The sequence below is a fragment of the Rhinopithecus bieti genome, unplaced genomic scaffold, assembly GCF_001698545.2.
Source record: "Rhinopithecus bieti isolate Rb0 unplaced genomic scaffold, ASM169854v2 scaffold_23868, whole genome shotgun sequence".
NCBI lineage: Eukaryota > Metazoa > Chordata > Mammalia > Primates > Cercopithecidae > Rhinopithecus > Rhinopithecus bieti.
The window spans coordinates 1,834,601-1,853,367 of record NW_016811202.1 but is presented as its reverse complement, the minus strand read 5'-3'; the positions used below and the strand labels follow the sequence as shown (position 1 = coordinate 1,853,367).

At 39.7% G+C, this 18,767-nt stretch overlaps 1 protein-coding gene across 6 annotated transcripts in view; it reads left to right on the top strand.

Moving 5' to 3' along the window:
- The window catches only part of NARS2 (asparaginyl-tRNA synthetase 2, mitochondrial), a 139,907-nt gene that overhangs the window by 108,993 nt on the left and 12,147 nt on the right, over window positions 1-18,767 (top strand). For all 6 annotated transcript variants that reach the window (XM_017893593.1, XM_017893592.1, XM_017893594.1 and 3 more), the window contains 2 exons: window positions 1,349-1,415; window positions 4,295-4,432. In XM_017893593.1, coding sequence (XP_017749082.1) covers window positions 1,349-1,415; window positions 4,295-4,432 — 205 coding nt within the window. The remainder of the gene's footprint in view (window positions 1-1,348; window positions 1,416-4,294; window positions 4,433-18,767) is intronic.

The following is an 18,767-nucleotide window of genomic DNA, read 5'->3' as shown; positions in this document are numbered from 1 at the left end:
GCGGCAGAGCAAGACTCCGTCTCAAATAAATAAATAAATAAATAAATAAATAAATAAATAAATAAATAAATAAAATCCTCTAGAGGGATATTCACAATACCGGTAACAGTGATTGTGTGAAAGGAAAGGAACTAGGTGTCTCTGGAACCGCAATGAAAGGGAAATGTATACTCTTTTATATATCTTGATTTTTTTTTGACTATGTTGATAAGTTACCTATTTACATAGTTAAATTAAAAGAAATACTTGCGTTGACTTTCTTTAGGCATGAGGGTGTCTCGTTGAGATAATCAGTATCTTCCTAAATAGTTTTATAATGCTTAGAATATATTACCAGGTCCTTAGTATGACCTGAAAGAGTCCATGTGATCTGACTTCTGACCGCCTTTCCTATGTAATTTGCTGTGCATGATTCCTCTTGTTCAGCATGCTGTAGTCACACTGACTGCCCTTTTTGTTCCATGAACAAGCCAAACTGTTTCTCACCTCAGATCCTTGTACTTGTTGTTCCTTTTGCCTGGAATACTCCTCCCAAGAGACTTCTGTGGTTCATTTCCTTACTCGATGAACACTTCTGTTCAGATGTCAGAAACTTAGGCCTTTCTTGACCATCATATCTGAAATGTCACCCCAAACCCCCTCTGTCTTCTTACTTCACTTTATTTTTCTTCATAGCACTAATGGCTACCCATTTATACTAATATACTGTGATTATCTTAGTAATATACTATTATATTATACTATTAGTAATATACTAATATACTATAAGATACTATACTAATAGCTGCCTGATGTTTGCTCTGTCTACTCTTTCCTCACCTGCATCTCTCGCTCTTTCTTTCTCTCTCACAGACACACACACACACACACACGCACGCACGCACGCACGAACGTTGGCTCCTTGAAGGCTGAGCTTTATTTTTATCTCCAGTGTCTAGAATTACGTGTCGTGCCTAGTAGGTGCCAAGTATATGTCTGTTGGATAAATAAATGAATTAATCGTGAATTTTAGGAGAAAGTCTTTTGCTGTTGTAGTCTCAGTATTTCATACGTTTTATTAGGGCATTGGCATATCTTGAATTCAGAGAATAATCTTTCCTTGCTTAAGTGACTGGCTTCATTGTGTATATTGCAAGTAGATGAGGAGTGAGGTTATTGAATGGTTACCTCTCTTTAGGCAGATCAGACTTTTATAGGATTAGATCAGCCTTAATTCCTGATTATTCAGTATTCCCTCATGACCTCACAGTGTGATATAGGAGTAGGCTTTTTCTGGTTTTAAAATGAACTAGTTAACAGCAGCCCAATTGTATTTACTTTTCTCTGCTTGTATCCTGTTTTCCTCCAGCATTTCTTATACTGAAGCAGTGGAGATCTTAAAGCAAGCATCCCAGAACTTCACCTTCACCCCAGAGGTAGTATTTTGTGTGTATATACATGTATGTGTGTGAAAATGCTTCCTTCTTGTCTTTAGCTTACTTTATTAAGAATCCTTCAAAATCATCTTATTTCTGTTATTAGCAAAATATGGTATTTGCTCATTTGTACACAGACTTAGAGATTTTGTTTGATATTTGCTCAATCTTGTTGAGATACTTAAAACAGAATTAATTTAGAATAAAAATAAGTTGTATCATTTGGAATAGCAGTGACTAAGGGGTTATAAAGGAGAATCCCATGTTTAGGAAGATGAAAATTCTAAAAAAGAAAGATAATCATAGACTATTACTTTAGAGGTCAGGTGTTGGAGCTCATGCCTATAATTCCAGCACTTTGGGAGGCCAAGGCAGGCAGATTGCTTGAGCCTCAAAGTTCAAGACCAGCCTGGGCAATATAGTGAGACCCTGTCTCTACCCAAAAAAAAAAAAAAATGAATTTTTTAAAAAATAATATTACTGTGGAAGTCAACTAATTCTGTGCTTTCCAAAGTATATTCTGAATGACATTAAAAGATGACCAATGAAGGAAGTTATATTATCAAATAAATTTAGGCAACATAACTAAACAGGTTTTTTTTTTTTTTTTTTCCAGATTTAGTGCTTGCAGAAACAGGTTTGTTTTTCAGTTGAACTTTATAGAGCCTTTTAGTTTGTGAGCCACTCTGGAAAACACTGGGGTTTTTTTGTTTTGTTTTGCTTTTAAAGAACTTTATATTTAAGAGATGAAGGTCTCATTATGTTGCCTGAGCTCATCTTGAACTCCTGGGCTCAAGGGATCCCCCATTTCAGCCTCCCAAGTAACTGGGACTATAGGAGCATGCCTTAGTACTCAGCCAAGAATTCTTTTTTCTTTTCTTCCAAAAATTACTTGATAAAGATTGTATAGGCCAGGTGTGATAGTTCACACCTGTAATCCCAACACTTTAAGAGGCCAAGGTAGGCGGATTGCTTGAGCCCAGGAGTTTAAGATTGCAGTGAGCCATGATCGACTGCAGCCCTCCAGCCTAGGTGACAGAGAAAGACCTTGTCTCTAAGAACAACAACAAAAGAAGATTGTATATATTCAGGGTATACAGCATGATGATTTGATACACGTATACATTGTGTAATAAATTATTACAGTCAAATTAGCTAACACGTCTGTCACTACCCACACTGTACATTAGATCCCCAGAACTTGTTCGTCTTATAACTGAAAGTGCGTACAATTTGATCAGTATCCCCTCATTTGCCCCATTCCCAGACCCCTGACAACCACTGTACAACTCTGTCTTTCTGTGAAGGAACTCCTTTATTTTATTTATTTATTTATTTATTTATTTATTTATTGAAAGACAGGATCTCTCTGTGTTGCCGAGGCTGGAGTGCAGTGGTACAAACATGGCTCACTGCAGATTCCACCTCCCGGGCTCACATCAGTCCTCCCAACTCAGTCTTCCAAGTATATGGGACTACAGGTGCGTGCCACCAGGCCTGGCTGATTTTTTTATTTTTTGTAGAGACAGGGTTATGTTGCCTAGGCTAGTCACGAGCTTCTGTGCTTAAGCACTCCTCAGCTTCCCAAAGTGCTGGGATTAAAGGCATGAGCCACCGTCCCCAGCTAGAGCTTTTTTATTTTATTGGCAATGATACAGGTCCAGAAGACCACATGATCTGTCAGTGGGCATGTGTATAGTGTTGGAGGCAAAACTCTTTGTTCCTATTCAAGTTATTTTTTTCCTATAACTAAGATACTGCCAAACAAGTGGTAGTAATAAGATAATGTTAACCTTTGTGTTTAAACTATTCCTTGTACCAGTTCAATCCCAATTAAGTCAGATCTTTATATATTACAAAAGTAACCTGTGCTTGTTATATTTATAATCAATTTTTTGTGTAAGTTTTCATTTCTTTGTCTCCTACCCTGGAAGCTTCATGAAGTCAGGGATTATAACTATTTTTCTTACCACTTTATCCAGTATATCATATGGTACCTGGAATTTAATAGGCACATTAGTATTTGCTTAATAAATCTATTGAACAGAGTTAATAAATATTCATCAAAGAGCATCTCACACATGAGTTGATTCTTTTTATTTAAAAAGAAGTCATCAGCCGGGCACTGTAGCTCACACCTGTAATCCCAGCACTTTGGGAGGCCAAGGTGGTCAAATCACAAGGTTCAAGACCAGCCTGGCCAACATAGTGAAACTCCATCTCTACTAAAAATACAAAAAAAAAAAAAAGTAGCCGGGCCTGGTGGTGGGCGCCTGAAGTCCCAGCTACTTGGGAGGCTGAGGCAGGAGAATCGCTTGAATACGGGAGGTGGAGGTTGCAGTGAGCCGAGATTGTGCCACTGTACTCCAGCCTGGGCGACACAGCCAGACTCTGTCTCAAAGAAAAAAAAAAAGTCACCAAGAGAAGTCATTTAGCCAAAGATAGGCTCAATATTAGGATTATTATCTTCTGTCACTTAATTTCCCGAGACTTAGGAACAGTTACTGTGGTAGAAGCATAAGGCACTATTAAAAACTGATTCTGAAGTCAGAATTTTTTTATCCCATTGTAAAGTAGACTTTGTTTTCCTGCAGGTGCTGTATTATCTGCTCCTGGGAGGTGAGGGTAGGGGAACAATGGGGATACAGAAAGCAGTGTTTATCTACTGGCCTCAGCTTTCATCTTTCCAGGCCTGTAGGTGTTCTTGTTAACAAATAGGTCTCTCTGGTTTAGTCAGCTGTGTAACCTTAGCAGCTCGCTCCACACTTGGAGCCTTAGGAAGATGAAGCCCTTGGAATTGATGCAGGTTATTTTCAGGTGCTTAATTGTATATTTCACCTCTGTCTTCTCTTTTGGTCATTTCTTTCTTCTCATTACAGTGGGGTGTTGATCTACAAACTGAACACGAAAAGTACCTGGTGAAGCACTGTGGCAACATACCTGTCTTCGTTATTAATTATCCATTAGCAATCAAGCCTTTCTACATGAGGGATAATGAAGATGGCCCTCAGCACACAGTAAGAAGAGATACTAAATAAATTGGGGTTAGTCCTCTTGGGGTGGGTTTTTCATTTAGCCTTTGGAATCTTTTCTTAAATGTCATCTATCACTCTTTTTATCTCTTAAAATGATAAAGTTTTCAAAGGCGTCTCTTAAAAATTATTCCGAAAGAAGATCCCAGTGTTCTATAAACATACTTCCTCATTTCTGTCACAGGTCTTCTTCTTAGTTTAGCAGGTGCAAGTTCTTTGTTTCGTTTTGTTTTGTTTTGTTTTGTTTTTTAATGACTGAGAGGAAGTGGCCTAGAACACTGTATGGCTATACCAAGTCTAGTTAGTCTGTGGTTAAGTACTGGTTAGGAGACTCCTAGGAGGGAAGACATGCTGGGCAAGAGATGACAGCAGTGGCACAGTCAGGTAAAGGAAAAGCTGGCTTGGCAGAGCAGGAGGCTTAGACTGCTTTGGTTTGGACTCTCAAATAGAAATAGCGAGGGGAGGGCTATGAAGGTATCCAGGCAGTCTGGGCAGATTTTCCCTGTCTTAGCTCTTGTCTGACTGTCTCTTCTCTATCTGCCTGTCTTGTCTTTCCTGTTTCTTGCCTGTCTTTACTGTTTCTTGTCCTGTGTTCTTTTTTTGCCCTTAACTATAGTTGTCTTTTTTCTTTTTCTTTTTTTTTTTTTTTTTTGAGATAGAATTTCGCCCTTGTCACCTAGGCTGGAGTACAATGGTGCGATCTTGGCTCACTGCAACCTCTACCTCCCAGGTTCAAGTGATTCTCCTGCCTCAGCCTCCCGAGTAGCTGGGATTATAATCGTGTGCCGCCACACCCAGCAAATTTTTGTCTTTTTAGTAGAGACAGGGTTTCACTGTGTTGGCCAGGCTGGTCTCAAACTCCTGATCTCAGGTTATCTGCCCACCTCAGCCTCCCAAAGTGCTTGGATTACAGGTATGAGCCACTACACCTGGCCTGCCTTTTTTATTCTTTTGGTTTTTACAAAATTAGCTATAACATGACCTGGTATGGTGGCTCACGTTTGTAATCCCAGCACTTTGGTAGTCCAAGGTGGGAAAATGTTGAGACCAGGGATTCAAGACCAGCTTGGTCAACATAGAAATACCCTGTCTCAACAAAAAAATAAATTAGCCAGGAGTAGTGGCATTCACCTGTAGTCCTATCTACTCAAGAGGATGAGGTGAGAGAATTACTCGAGGCTTCAGTGAGCCATAATGGTGTTACTGTGCTCTAGCCTGGGTGACAGAGGGAGCCCCTTATCTGAAAAACAAATAATTAAAGTTTAAAGTTGGCAAGAATATAAAGTAAGAATATATTTTAACTTTCTAAATACTTAATGAATAGTTACATATATAATATTATTAGTTTTAAAAGTCTGTGAGACAGATTATATTGATTTCAAAATAGGCCCAAAAACTACACTTTACTGTCTGATGCTTTTCACTAACTTGTGGATAAATACTTACAAAAAATGTAGATTAAGGCCCACCAGTAAACAAAATGTCCCTCTCTTAGGTATACAAAGTTATCTGTTTGACTGTATTTCCTGTTTTCTCATATATTAATACAACTGTATTAGCCACTGTTTACTAGATGCTTAGGAATCAAGCACTACCATCTCATCTCTAAATCCAGAAACAACTTTGCTTAGAAGCTTGTTTCCCCATTTTATAAGTGAAAAACTGGAATGCAGAGATTAATTGCATTTCCAAAGCTACATAGGTAGTAAGTAGTTAGTATTCACACCTGATTCCCTCTAGCTCTAAAGTCTGTATTTTTAAAATACGTATTTTTTTCCTAGACTACAGATTTGGTTTTCTAATGTCTATGTTCTTTTCCACTTCTTCCAACTGCCTAAAAATCACAAATAATATAAAATTACCTTTTAACCACTTATTTTACTCATCCTCACCTTTCACACAGAATCATCCAAAACTAGTGAGCAACACAATTGATTTATGATTCTTATATTCTCTTTTTTCTACCAGCCCTCTAGTGTAATTGGCCCCAGGTTGGCAGCAAAAGGAGACTTTAGGACCTAGATTATCGAGTCCCAAATAATTCAGTATTGAGCCTTTATTACAAAACAGAAGACTGTATCTCTTGGCTTTTTTTCATCACTCCAACCTATCCCAGTTCCAGCTCCCCCTCCCAACACACACACCATGTATTTTTCTCATTTAATTTCCCTCGATTGAGCATCTTTCAGTCACTCAATTTTGCACTTAAGTACTCCGCTTAAGACTTTCCTTCTCTATAAAGACTTTCCTGGGTTACCCAGCTACTTTGGGCCTTCCTTTTTTTGGATTTTTATTGCATTTAAAGAATTAGCAAAACTGTAGCATTGTGTCTGTGTTCTGTGGTCTCTTAATAAGTTTTGCCTTCTTTCTTTTCTTTTTTCTTTCTTTTTTTTTTTTTAAAGACAGAGTCTCGCTCTGTCGCCCAGGCTGGAGAGCAGTGGCATGATCTCGGCTCATTGCAACCTCTGTCTCCTGGGTTCAAGCAGTTCTGCCTCAGCCTCCCGAGTAGGTGGGACTACAGATGCACGCCACCACCCCTGGCTAATTTTGTTTTTTTTAGTAGAGACAGGATTTCACATTGTTGCGCTCAGGCAATCCATCCACTTTGGCCTCCCAAAGTGCTTGGATTACAGGCGTGAAAGTTTTGCTTCTTAAACAAAACTTAACAACTTTAGGATGGGTATTGAATTTTTTTTTTTTTAACACCATAGCTTCTCCCACTCATTCTATACTCCTACTTCATTGTGGTTTCTACTCCATCACACCATTGAAGTAGCTCTTATTAGGATCAGTAATGATCTTCATATTATTAAATCCAGCAGACTTTTAAGTCTTTATTTTACTTGACCTGTCAGTGCTAATCAGCGTTATTAATGACTTTGTCATTCTTATAACCCTCTCCTCCCTTGACTTCTATGACATCACATTATCCCTGTTTTTCTCCTTTCTCAGCATTTATTCTTTCTTAGTCTCCTGTACAGATTTATCCATTTCTGTCTATTCATTAGATGTTGGAATTCCTGAAGGCCCAGTCCTTGGTGGTCTTTTTTTTTCCTCATGTTATTTCATCTGTATCTATTGCTTACTGTTTATTCTGTCAGAAGTTTTTATCTCTAATCCAGACTTATTCTCTGAGCTGTAGACTCATATACATTCATCCTTCAGTATCCTCAGGGATTGGTTCCAGGACACTCTACCCACTGGCCCCTTCTCAGATACCAAAATTCAAGGATACTGAGTCCCTTATGTAAAATGATATGGTATGCATATAACCTATGCACATCCTCCTGTATACTTTAAATAATTTATAGGTTACTTATAATACCTAATACAATGTAAATGCTATGTAAATAGTTATTATACTGTATTGTTTAGGGAAATAATGGCAAGAAAAAACCTGTACATGGTAAGTACAGATACAACCATTCATTTGTTTTTCCTGAATATTTTAAATCTGCTGTTGGTTGAATCCACAAATGCAGAACCTCTGAATACAGAGGGCTGACTGTATATCCTACTACCTCATTGACTACCATTTACATATCTCAAAGGCATCTCAGGCGCAACACATCCAAAACTGAACCTATGATTTTTCCTCTCCTCCCAGCAGATTTGATCTTCTTTTAGTATTCTGTATTCGTCTAATTGTACATGCCAGATACCTGAGTCATCTCAGAAGTCTTCCTTTCTCATTTCCTCCATTGACTAAGTTCTGTCAGCTTTGCACTCCTAAATATCTCTCATATCCGTTCATTTCTCTTCATTTCCTCTTTTACCTTTTCAGGTTAAGATATTGCCTAGACTACTTTAGTAGCGTCCTAACTGATCTTCATATATCCATTCTTTCTCTTCTGAATCAGTTCTCCCCATTTTAGTGTGAGTTTTTAGGAAATGTAAATCCTGGCTGGGCACAGTGGCTCATGCATGTAATCCCTGCACTTTGGGAGCCTGAGGTGCACAGATCGCTTGATCCCAGGAGTTCCAGACCAGCCTGAACAACATAATGAGACTCCATCTCCATTTAAAAAATAAAAAGTTAACCCAATCATGTTGTCGCTCTTCTTAAAGCCATTCAGTGGCCTCCCTTTGCTCCTAGGATAAAAGCCAAAATTCTTTATGTCACCTACAATGCCCAGTAGAATGTGGCTGCATCTCCTTCTCTGGTCTGTTGTACTGTGGGGCTCCACTTTGTTCTCTCCTAACACCACCCTTCTTCTGTGTCTTCAGACATGCAGTGCTTTCTGTCACCTCAGACTCTTTGCATATATTGTTCCTTCAATCTAGAACAGTCTTCTTCATCTAAATAATTTTACTTACTGATATTTATACTCAGTCACCATTTCCTCAGAGAAACCTTTCTTGACCCTCTAGTCTGAGTCAGAAGCCCCCATTAGGTGCTACAGTCTTACCATGTTAAGTTTCACACCCAGAGATACTAACTCTTAATCCATCATAACCTTTAACAGTTGTAATTTTACATCTATGTGCATGACTATTTAATTAATGACATTTTCCTCTATGTCAAAAGATGTGAGGACTTCTGTATTAGTCCATTTTCATGCTGCTGATAAAGACATACCCAAGACTGGAAAGAAAAAGAGGTTTAATGGACACATTAAACACAGTTCCACATGGCTGGGGAGGCCTCAAAATCATGGCAGAAAGTGAAAGGCACTTCTTACATGGCAGCAGCAAGAGATAATGAGAGAGAAGTGAAAGCAGAAACCCCTTATAAAACCATCAGATCATCTGGGCGTGGTGGCTCACACCTGTAATCCCAGCACTTTGGGAGGCCGAGGCGGGCAAATCATCTGAGGTAGGGGGTTCAATACCAGCCTGACCAACATGGAAAAACCCTGTCTCTACTGAAAATACAAAATTAGCCGGGTGTGGTGATGCACACCTGTAATCCCAGCTACTCGGGAGGCTGAGGCAGGAGAATCGCTTGAACCTTGGAGGAAGAGGTTGCAGTGAGCCGAGATTGCATCATTGTGCTCCAGCCTGGGCAACAAGAGCGAAACTGTGTCTAAAAAACAACAGCAGCAAGAAAACCATCAGATTGGCCAAAACAGTGACTCATGCCTATAATCCCAGCACTTTGGGAGGCCAAGGCTGGTGGATTACCTGAGGTCAGGAGTTCGAGACCAGCCTGACCAACAAGGTGAAACCCCGTCTCTACTAAAAACAAAAATTAGGTGGGCATGGTGGCAGGCACCTGTAGTCCCAGCTACTCAGGAGGCTGAGACAGGAGAATTGCTTGAACCCAGGAGGCAGGGTTGCAGTGAGCTGAGATCATACCACTGCAGTCCAGCCTGGGCAACAGAGCGAGACTCCATCTGAAAAAAAAAAAAAAACCCACCATCAGATCTCCTTAGACTGATTCACTACCACGAGAACAGTATGGGGGAAAGTGTCCCCATGATTCAGTTATCTCCCACCAGCTCCCTCCCACAAGTGGGAATTATGGAAGTACAATTCAAGATGAGATTTGGGTGGGAACACCGAGCCAAACCGTATCAACTTCTTTTTCACTCATCAGTGTATTCCTAGTGTAATGCCTGGGACATGTGGACACCTAGTATCCACGTGGTGGATGGATGAATGGATTAATGAATCAAATCCAACAAAGTTTAAGACACACTGTCGACGAGTAGTGAGTTGATCTGCTGTGAATATGCCGGGAAACTAAAAAGCATCTTTGATTTTGTGAATGGTAGCAACATGGCATGAAGGAAAGTCTAGTGGCTATAGAATTAGACACTCTTGGGTTCAAGTCCCAACTCTGAATTTTAAACTGTGTGATCTTAAATATGCCACCTAATCTCTTTGTGTCTTAATTTCCTGATCTATAAAAATGAGACCATAATACTTTATGGAGTTGTGAGGATTAAATCAAGTAATATATGAAAAGTATATAGCTGTGTTTTAGGAAGGCAGAAATACAGCATGTATGGCAGCTTCATTAGAATCTTTATCTTTCTGGGAGTGAAGAGTTTGTGTGGGTTGGCAGGAAGAGTTGTGGACTTACAGCCAAGAAACTTGGGTTTTGTTCCTAGATATACCACTTGATCTTTCTTGTCCTCAGTATTCTCAGGGGATCATAGTCAATCTCATTTGTTGATAGGGAAATGCAAATTAAAATAACAGAAAGACACCACTATGTACCAGCTAGAATGGATAAGATGAAAAAGCCTGTGATTCCAGCTGTTGGTGACAATGTTAGGAATACAACTCTCCTGTGCTGCTGGTAGAAGTATAATTTGGTGCAATCACTTTGGAAACTATTAGGCAATATCTACTCAAGCTGAATATATACATATTCTATGATCCAGCTGTTTCTCTCAAAATATGTACATAAATGCCCTAAATATGTACGGAACTATTCACAGCAACACTGTAATAGGTTGAAAATGGGGGAAAAACTAAACCAAGAATGGTAGAATAAATAACTAGATTGTAGCATATTTATGTAATGGGACACTATTCAGCAATGAGAATAAGTACTCAACCAAGAGGTGTGTCATGAATTTTCCTGGGCTGGAGTTAATAAACTGACCTACATCAAAACTGCTGGAGCCTTGAACCAGCAGATACACCAATGAAGAGAATTGCCAATAAACAAACTGTTGCTGCATGTATCACCAATAATGAATCTCACAAACGTACTTTGAGTAAAAGAAGCCAGACACAGAATAGTATATACTGTATGATACTATTTCTAGAAAATTCAAAAATTAACAGAACCACCCTCTGGTGGTAGTGGTCGGGAAAGAGGTTACTTTTGGTAGGGGTAGTAACTAAAAAAACACCTTAGGAGGACTTTTTTGGGGTACTACTACTGTTCAATTTATTGATCCGTATGGTGCTTCATGGTGTGTTTGTGAAAATTTATAGAACTATATGCTAGTTATTTGTGTACTTTCTACACATATGTTATACTTAAAGAAGTTTACTTTAAAAGGGAATTACACACTTGTGTCATCATGGGTTTGTTGTGGAAATCAGATGAACAAATGTTTATAAAATTACTTTAAAAATTAAAATTCTGTGTATAAAAATAATGGAGTAAGGAATTATTGGGTGATAAAGATGGCTAGACAAGATAGAAACAATTATGGAGAGACTGGAGTGTTCAAGATAGCTTGGGCTTTATCCAGTAAACAATAGAGAGGCATTGTAAGTCTTTTAAGATAATGGCAAGATGAAAAAATTAACCTGACATACAGGATGGATTGGGGAAGGGGGAAATTAAAGACAAGTAACATAGTTATGGGACTTTTGCTTATAATCTTAACAGTGAAAATGCAGAGGAAGAAGTGAAACTAAAACATACTGAAGGAATAAACAGTGGTCTCTGTGTTAGTCCATTTTAGTAAAATAGAGTTGCTCTAAATTGCTATAAAAAAATACCTGAGACTGGCAGGGCACGGTGGCTATAAAAAAATACCTGAGACTGGCAGGGCACGGTGGCTCACGCTTCTAATCCCAGCACTTTGGGAGGCCAAGGCAAGCGAATCACAAGGTCAGGAGTTTGAGACCAGCCTGGCCAACATGGTGAAAACCCATCTCTACTGAAAATACAAAAAATAAGCTGGGTGTAGTGACGGGTGCCTGTAATCCCAGCTACTTGGGAGGCTAAGGCAGGAGAATCGCTTGAACCCAGGAAGTGGAGGTTGCAGTGAGCCGAGATCACACCACTGCACTCCAGCCCAGGGGACAGAATGAGACTGTCTAAAAAAAAAAAAAGAAAAAGAAAACCTGAGACTTGGTAATTTATAAAACAAAGAGCTTTATTTGGCTCGTGGTTCTGTAGACTATACGAGATGGCATCAACATCTTAGCTTCTAGTGTGGCCTCAGGAAGCTTTTACTCATGACAAAAAGGCAAAGAGGGAATAGGCATGTCACATGGCAAAACAGAGAGCAAGAAAGAAGGGAAGAGATGTCAGTCTGTTTTAAACAACCAGCTCTCATGTGAACTAATAGAGCAAGAGCCCATTACCATGGGAATGGCACAACGCCATTCATGAGGAGCCTACCCCCATGATCAACGCCTGCCCCCAGGCGCTACTTCCAACATTGGGGGGTCACATTTCCACATGAAATTGAGAGGGCACAAATATCCGAACCGTATCAGTCTATGAAATAAACTAGAAAGAAAAGGAAGAGAGAGGAGTCACAAGTGATTCCCATGGGTCGTACTTTAATTATAAAAAGTAGAGTGGTGCTGTTTACAGAAATGTTGTCTTCTCTCAAGTGGAGGAACTCATACGTGAACCTTTGTGAAGTTCTCAACTGATGTTTTCTTCTGGTTCACTTGAAATTTAGAGCTCCCTAAGGAAGGAAGTAATGTGGTGAATCTGTCTTGACCATGAGGGAAAGGGAATACATGTTTGGGAGCAAGGTAAGAATTCATTTTGAATTCTTTGAAAATTCAAAGAATTTGAATTCTTTGAAACCATTGGTAGTATCTTTGCAAAATGTAAGACTTTTGCCTCTTTTAGACAGCAGCAGTAGTAAAACTGGCTAGCCATTATAGTAGCCAAAGTCCATTTTCAGTCATTATTGCCCACAGCCCATCTGCATCTCTTCACCATCACATCTGGAAAGCCCTCTTTTCTAATTGTACCTAGTTTGTTTTTAGGGCCAAAATACTATGTATCTTCATCAGTTACAGCAAAAACCACAAACATGTTTCCTATGGTTTGTGGAACATTCTTTTTCTTCTGATACTAGTGTATAACCTTGCCCCATTGTTAGTAACAGCCTGTGAGAAACTGAATAAGGAGGCGTTCAATTTGTGGTTTTCATCAGTATTTAAAAATACTGAGATAGGTGGGAAGAGAGGTAGCAGAGGAAGGGACATTAAACTTTCTCCCTCTTTCAACTTTGGCATTATGTATGTATTGTAAAGGTTATGTATTGTAAGCCTTGTTCCTATCTAGCCTGTGTTGTTTTTTTTTTTTTTTTTTCAGGGTCTGAGTTTTATTTTCAGTGCATTGATTGGAATCAAAGAGTCAGAAGGGAATGTCATAAATAGAAATCAGGGTTTGTTCAGCTTGACTACCAACATAAACTATTTCTAGACAGCATGCCACTGCAGCTGTGTGACTTAAGCAGAATCAAAACTCATACTAAGTGGAGGAAGATGTGTCAGAGAGCATTCTGGGCCTATAAGATGTTCCCAAAGTGGAATTGGTTTTGTTAAGGAATAGAGGAATTAGGGAAAGCTTGGGAAAATGATCTGTAGTCTCCATTGTTACCTGTGTAGGAAAGTAAAAGGTCAGCAGAGCTAAAGTCCTACTTAGTTCAAATCTCCCAGTGATGCATAGAAACTAGAGATTTTTGGTTGCAAATGTGCTCAGATTTGGTCAACTTGGAAGAAATTTTGCAGTGCAACCAGTGAATTCCTTAATGGTAGATTTAGTTCTGGTTCCTGTTCATTATATAACTCATTACCCCCAGTAACCACCAGACCTACAGATATACTATGTATTTTCTGGTCCTACTTTCCTTTCTCTTTGAACCATATCTTTTTCCATAAAGTGCAGATGATTGTCCGTTGAGAAGGACTTTTAAAATTCAAGTTCATGGCTGATTTTTGGCTGTGGTTAACTGAAGTTCCAAGAAAAAGAGTAATATAGGAAGGCTGAATTATTTTGAGGGTTCCTATGCCATTATTTATCATCTGTGTTGCTTAGAAATAATCAGAGCTGGGCGTGGTGACTCATGCCTATCATCCCAGCACTTTGGGAGGTAGAAGCAGGAAGATCACTTGAGCCTAGGAGTTTGAGACCAGTGTGAGCAACAAATTGAGACCCTATCTGTACAAAAAAAATAAAATAGCCTGGTGTGGTGACCTGCGCCTGTAATCCTCGCTACTCAGAGAGGCTGAGTTAGGAGGATTGCTTGAGCCTGGCAGGTCAAGGTGGCATTGAGCCACACTCATACCACTGCACTCCAACCTGAGTGGCAGAGTGAGACCCTGTCTCCAAAAAAAAAAAAAAAAAAAAATCAGCCAGGCACGGTGGCTTACGCCTGTAATCCCAGCACTTCAGGAGGCTGAGGCGGGTGGATCACAAGGTCAAGAGATCGAGACCAGCCTGGCCAACATGGTAAAACCCCATCTCTACTAAAAATATAAAAAACTAACTGGGCGTGGTGGCACACACCTGTAATCCCAGCTACTTGGGAGGCTGAGGCAGGAGAATCACTTGAACATGGGAGGCGGAGGTTGCAGTGAGCTGAGATCGCACCACTACACTCCAGCCTGGCAACAGAGTGAGACTCCATCTCAAAAACTATTTTTTTAAATATTTTTTAATTAAAAAAAAAGAATCATAGATGAAACAGGAATAAATAAGTATGTGTTTGGTCATCTAATTAAAAGATATGGATACTTCCTAACAGGATGTTCAAAAGCTTGCAGCTCATCTCCCAGGGCAAAGATGATCTGCTTCAACTTGCTTAAGATGTGCTGTAGAGTCCACCTATTTGGAGAGCCTGGCATGCAACAGCCAAATGGGCAGAAAGTGGGTGTTGACAGTGGCTCAATTTCAGAGTCACCTTTGCAGTACTCTAAAAGCACACTGGAATTGGCTGGAAGAACCATTAGTAGACAGTCAATATCTATGCTTTTGATAGTGATCATGGGCTATATGATTATTTGTACTACTTTATCTGTATTTTTCTTGTAGCACCTAATGCTTTATGGTTAGCTATGATAAAATCTGATCTCTACTACAGCACTTTTTATTTATCGATGAACCCTCCCCACTTTCCCTAATCAAAGTTAATTCCTTATGTCTTCATTGTCCTTGGCTCTTTAAGCCAGTCTCAGCCTCCCATAAACCACAGACCTGCCAGCTCATAAAGGCAAGTTGTCATCACCAGCAAATGCCAACTTTCTTGTTTCCAACCTACTTGCACTCTTAACCACCTCCCAGTAACTTGGGAAACACACAATCAAGTTTTTGTCATTACTTCTCCAAAAAATTTGTGTAATTGCCTGTGTGTTTGTATTATATCTTTATGTACCTTTTATCTCTAGTAGAACCCACGAGAAATAGGTAGTTTTTCTAGTAACTAGCCCAGTCGTTACCAGGGGGAGATGCAAGGAGAAGAATTCTACCTGGAATTTCAATCCTAACTAAAAAGTATGAAAATTTGAGGGAATTGTTCTAGTGATCTCTAGAGAATGCAGTATTTTTGATATACCCGAAGAAAGTACACTCTGTATGTTCAAAATGTGTCTTTATTTGTAATTGAAGAATACTCTGCTGTATTATAATTTCTCAGAGAGTGTGCAGAATCTTTAGCTAGGTAAGAGGATATAGTTATAAAAGAAAAAACAGGAAGTATTAGAATCTGATATGGTAGAAGGGAAACTAAACCTGAAGTAAAAGAGAAAAGAAGAATGTTGCGTGGAGGAAGAAAAGACAACAAGGGCTGGACACAGTGGCTCACGCCTGGAATCCCAGCACTTTGGAGGCCCAGGTGGGCAGATCACTTGAGGTCAGGAGTTAGAGGCCTGCCTGCCCAACATGGTGAAACCCCATCTCTACTACAAAAATTAGCCAGGCGTGGTGGGACACACCTGTAATCCCAGCTGCTTGGGAGGCCTTGGCAGGAGAATCACTTGAACCTGAGAGGTGGAGGTTGCAGTGAGCTGAGATCACACTACTGCATTCCAGCCCAGGCGACAGAGTGAGACTCAGTCTCGGGGGGGAAAAAAAACACACAAGGCTTTTGTGGGCTTTTCTTCAGAGGTTCACCTGACCTTGTTGAAAAGGAAATAGTACCATTTGGTCCTAAAATAATTGCGAGGCATTGCAAAGAAATGCTTTGCTCAGAAGGTACAGATATCTTAGGGGAAGCAACTTGCACTCTTGTCAAGGAAACATAGGAAATTGACTCACTGGAGAGAATGTGAATTTTCAGACCATGTAAGCAAAGAAAGAGCAAAGATGAAATGTGTTCCTCCTGCATACCACAAAATTAGTACCAAGTAAAAATATAATAGTGATGTGGGACTCTATCCAGATGTCTTCTAAAATTTTTATTCAGTGAAAATAGCCTGTTTTGATAAGTTCTTTCATACTGATTAGTTTATCTCCCACAGTACAGAGGAAGAAAATATGGGAACTACTGTTCTGCCTTTAATTCTAATTAACATTGAAGGATTGTTTGGGAGGGTGGAAGTTTAAGAGTCCACGTAGATGAGGAAAAAGCAACATGGAAAACTGTTGTATGTGCACATATAGTTTCTGCTTCTTCCCCAGTGGGAATTATGCTTCCCTGTCCCATTGATGTGACCTGAGTCATATGACTTGCATTGGTCAAGGAATGTGAGAAGTGACATACATACGTTGCTTCTGTACAAATGCTTTGAGTACATAGTCATCCATGCTCTTTTGCCTGTCTGCCCCAAGACCAACAGTACCCTAGAAAGAGATTATTCTATCAGTTTTAGACCAGGATGGACATGTGGCATATGTTTTTAAAAAGTCATTCATTGTTTTAAACTAGTGGTTCTCAACCAGGGAGTATTACGTTCCCCTCCTTCTTCACCAATTTAGCAATGTCTGGAGATGTTTTTGGTTGTCACAACTAGGGGAGTACCACTGGCCAGTTATGCTGCTAAATATCCCACAGTGCACAGTTCAGGCCTCCACAACAAAGAAGTATCTGGTTAAAAATGTTTTTAATGCTGAGATTGAGAAACCTGGTTGTAAGCTTCTGGGGTTGTTTGTGACTATAGCTCAGCCTAGCCTATCCTGACTAATACAACCACTATCACCTTAATTTTATAATAGCAAGTGCAGCAATGGTTGTGCATAACCAGTTAGGTACACTGGAAATTAGGAAGGCAAAGGAAGTTTGGGAGAAATTTTTTTTTTTTTTTTTTTTTTTTTTTTAAACTGTAGCTATCCTACCATGGCATAAGATTTTTAAGGTGACTGGGCTGGGCACGATATCTCACGGCTGTAATCCCAGCACTTTGGGAGGCCAAGGCGGGCGGATCATGAGGTTAGGAGATCGAGACCATCCTGGCTAACACAGTGAAACCCTGTCTCTACTAAAAATACAAAAAATTAGCCGAGCGTGGTGGTGGGTGCCTGTAGTCCCAGCTACTCGGGAGACTGAGGCAGGAAAATGGCGTGAACCCAGGAGGCAGAGCTTGCAGTGAGCGGAGATCACGCCTCTGCACTCCTGCCTAGGTGATGGAACGAGACTCCATCTCAAAAAAAAAAAAAAATTTAAGGTGACTCAAAAGGTTTAGAAACTTCCAGTTACGTAACTATAACTATGCAACTGCAGATATTCCAGATAAATAAAAGCCAGACAGAAAAGTCTGAAGTCAGTGTGATTACACAGTAAACTCTCTCCTGAGCTCAAATATTAAAGGAAGTTTATAATCAAAGATAAATATGAGTCTTTTATATTCCTCTCAACATAGCGTTAAAAGAATTAATATCCAAAATTAGCATGATTTAGATCTGCATGCAAAAAGCCCCAGAGGGCTTTTGTTTATTTGTCTTAGCAGCAAGATCCAGCAACAAGTACATCTCGTCATTTGATGCTCATGAACTACAGAGAAAGCAGAACATCTTACCAAGGATTGCCTCATCTTCCTCATCACTGGCCACCAGCCTCATCTGGACTACCTTCTTCCGGTTATTCCATAGTCTCTGATTCTCCAGTATCTTTTTGAGGCAGTAGACCTTTCTAGCCTTGGCTTTAAGCTTTACGTGTACTCACAGTATCAAAAGTGATTACTGCAAGGCGCAGTGGCTCACACCTGTAATCCCAGCACTTTTGGGAGGATGTAGTGGGCGGATCACGAGGTCAGGAGTTCAAGACCAACGTGGCCAAAATGGTGAAACCCTTTCTCTATTAAAAATACAAAAATTAGCTGGGCACGGTGGCACGTGCCTGTAATCCCAGCTACTCGGGAGGCTGAGGCGGAGGTTGCGGTGAGCCACTGCACTGCAGCCTGGGCTACAGAGCGAGACTCCATCTCAAAAAAAAAAAGTGATTACTACCCACCCTTGTCCCATGGAATCATTCCTATTTTGAAACCTTAAAAGTGATAGATTTTGAATACTCCTATCCCTTCTTTTTTTGTTTGTTTTTGTTTTGTCTTGTTCTGACACGTAATTGTTTCATGTATATAGTGGGTATAAGCAACACTCTAACGTTAAGGGGTATAACATACTGTTTTGATATGTGTATACAATGTGGTATGATTAAATCAAACTAATTAGCACATCCTTCACCTGACTTACCTATCATTTTTTTTTTTTTTTTTTTTTTTTTTT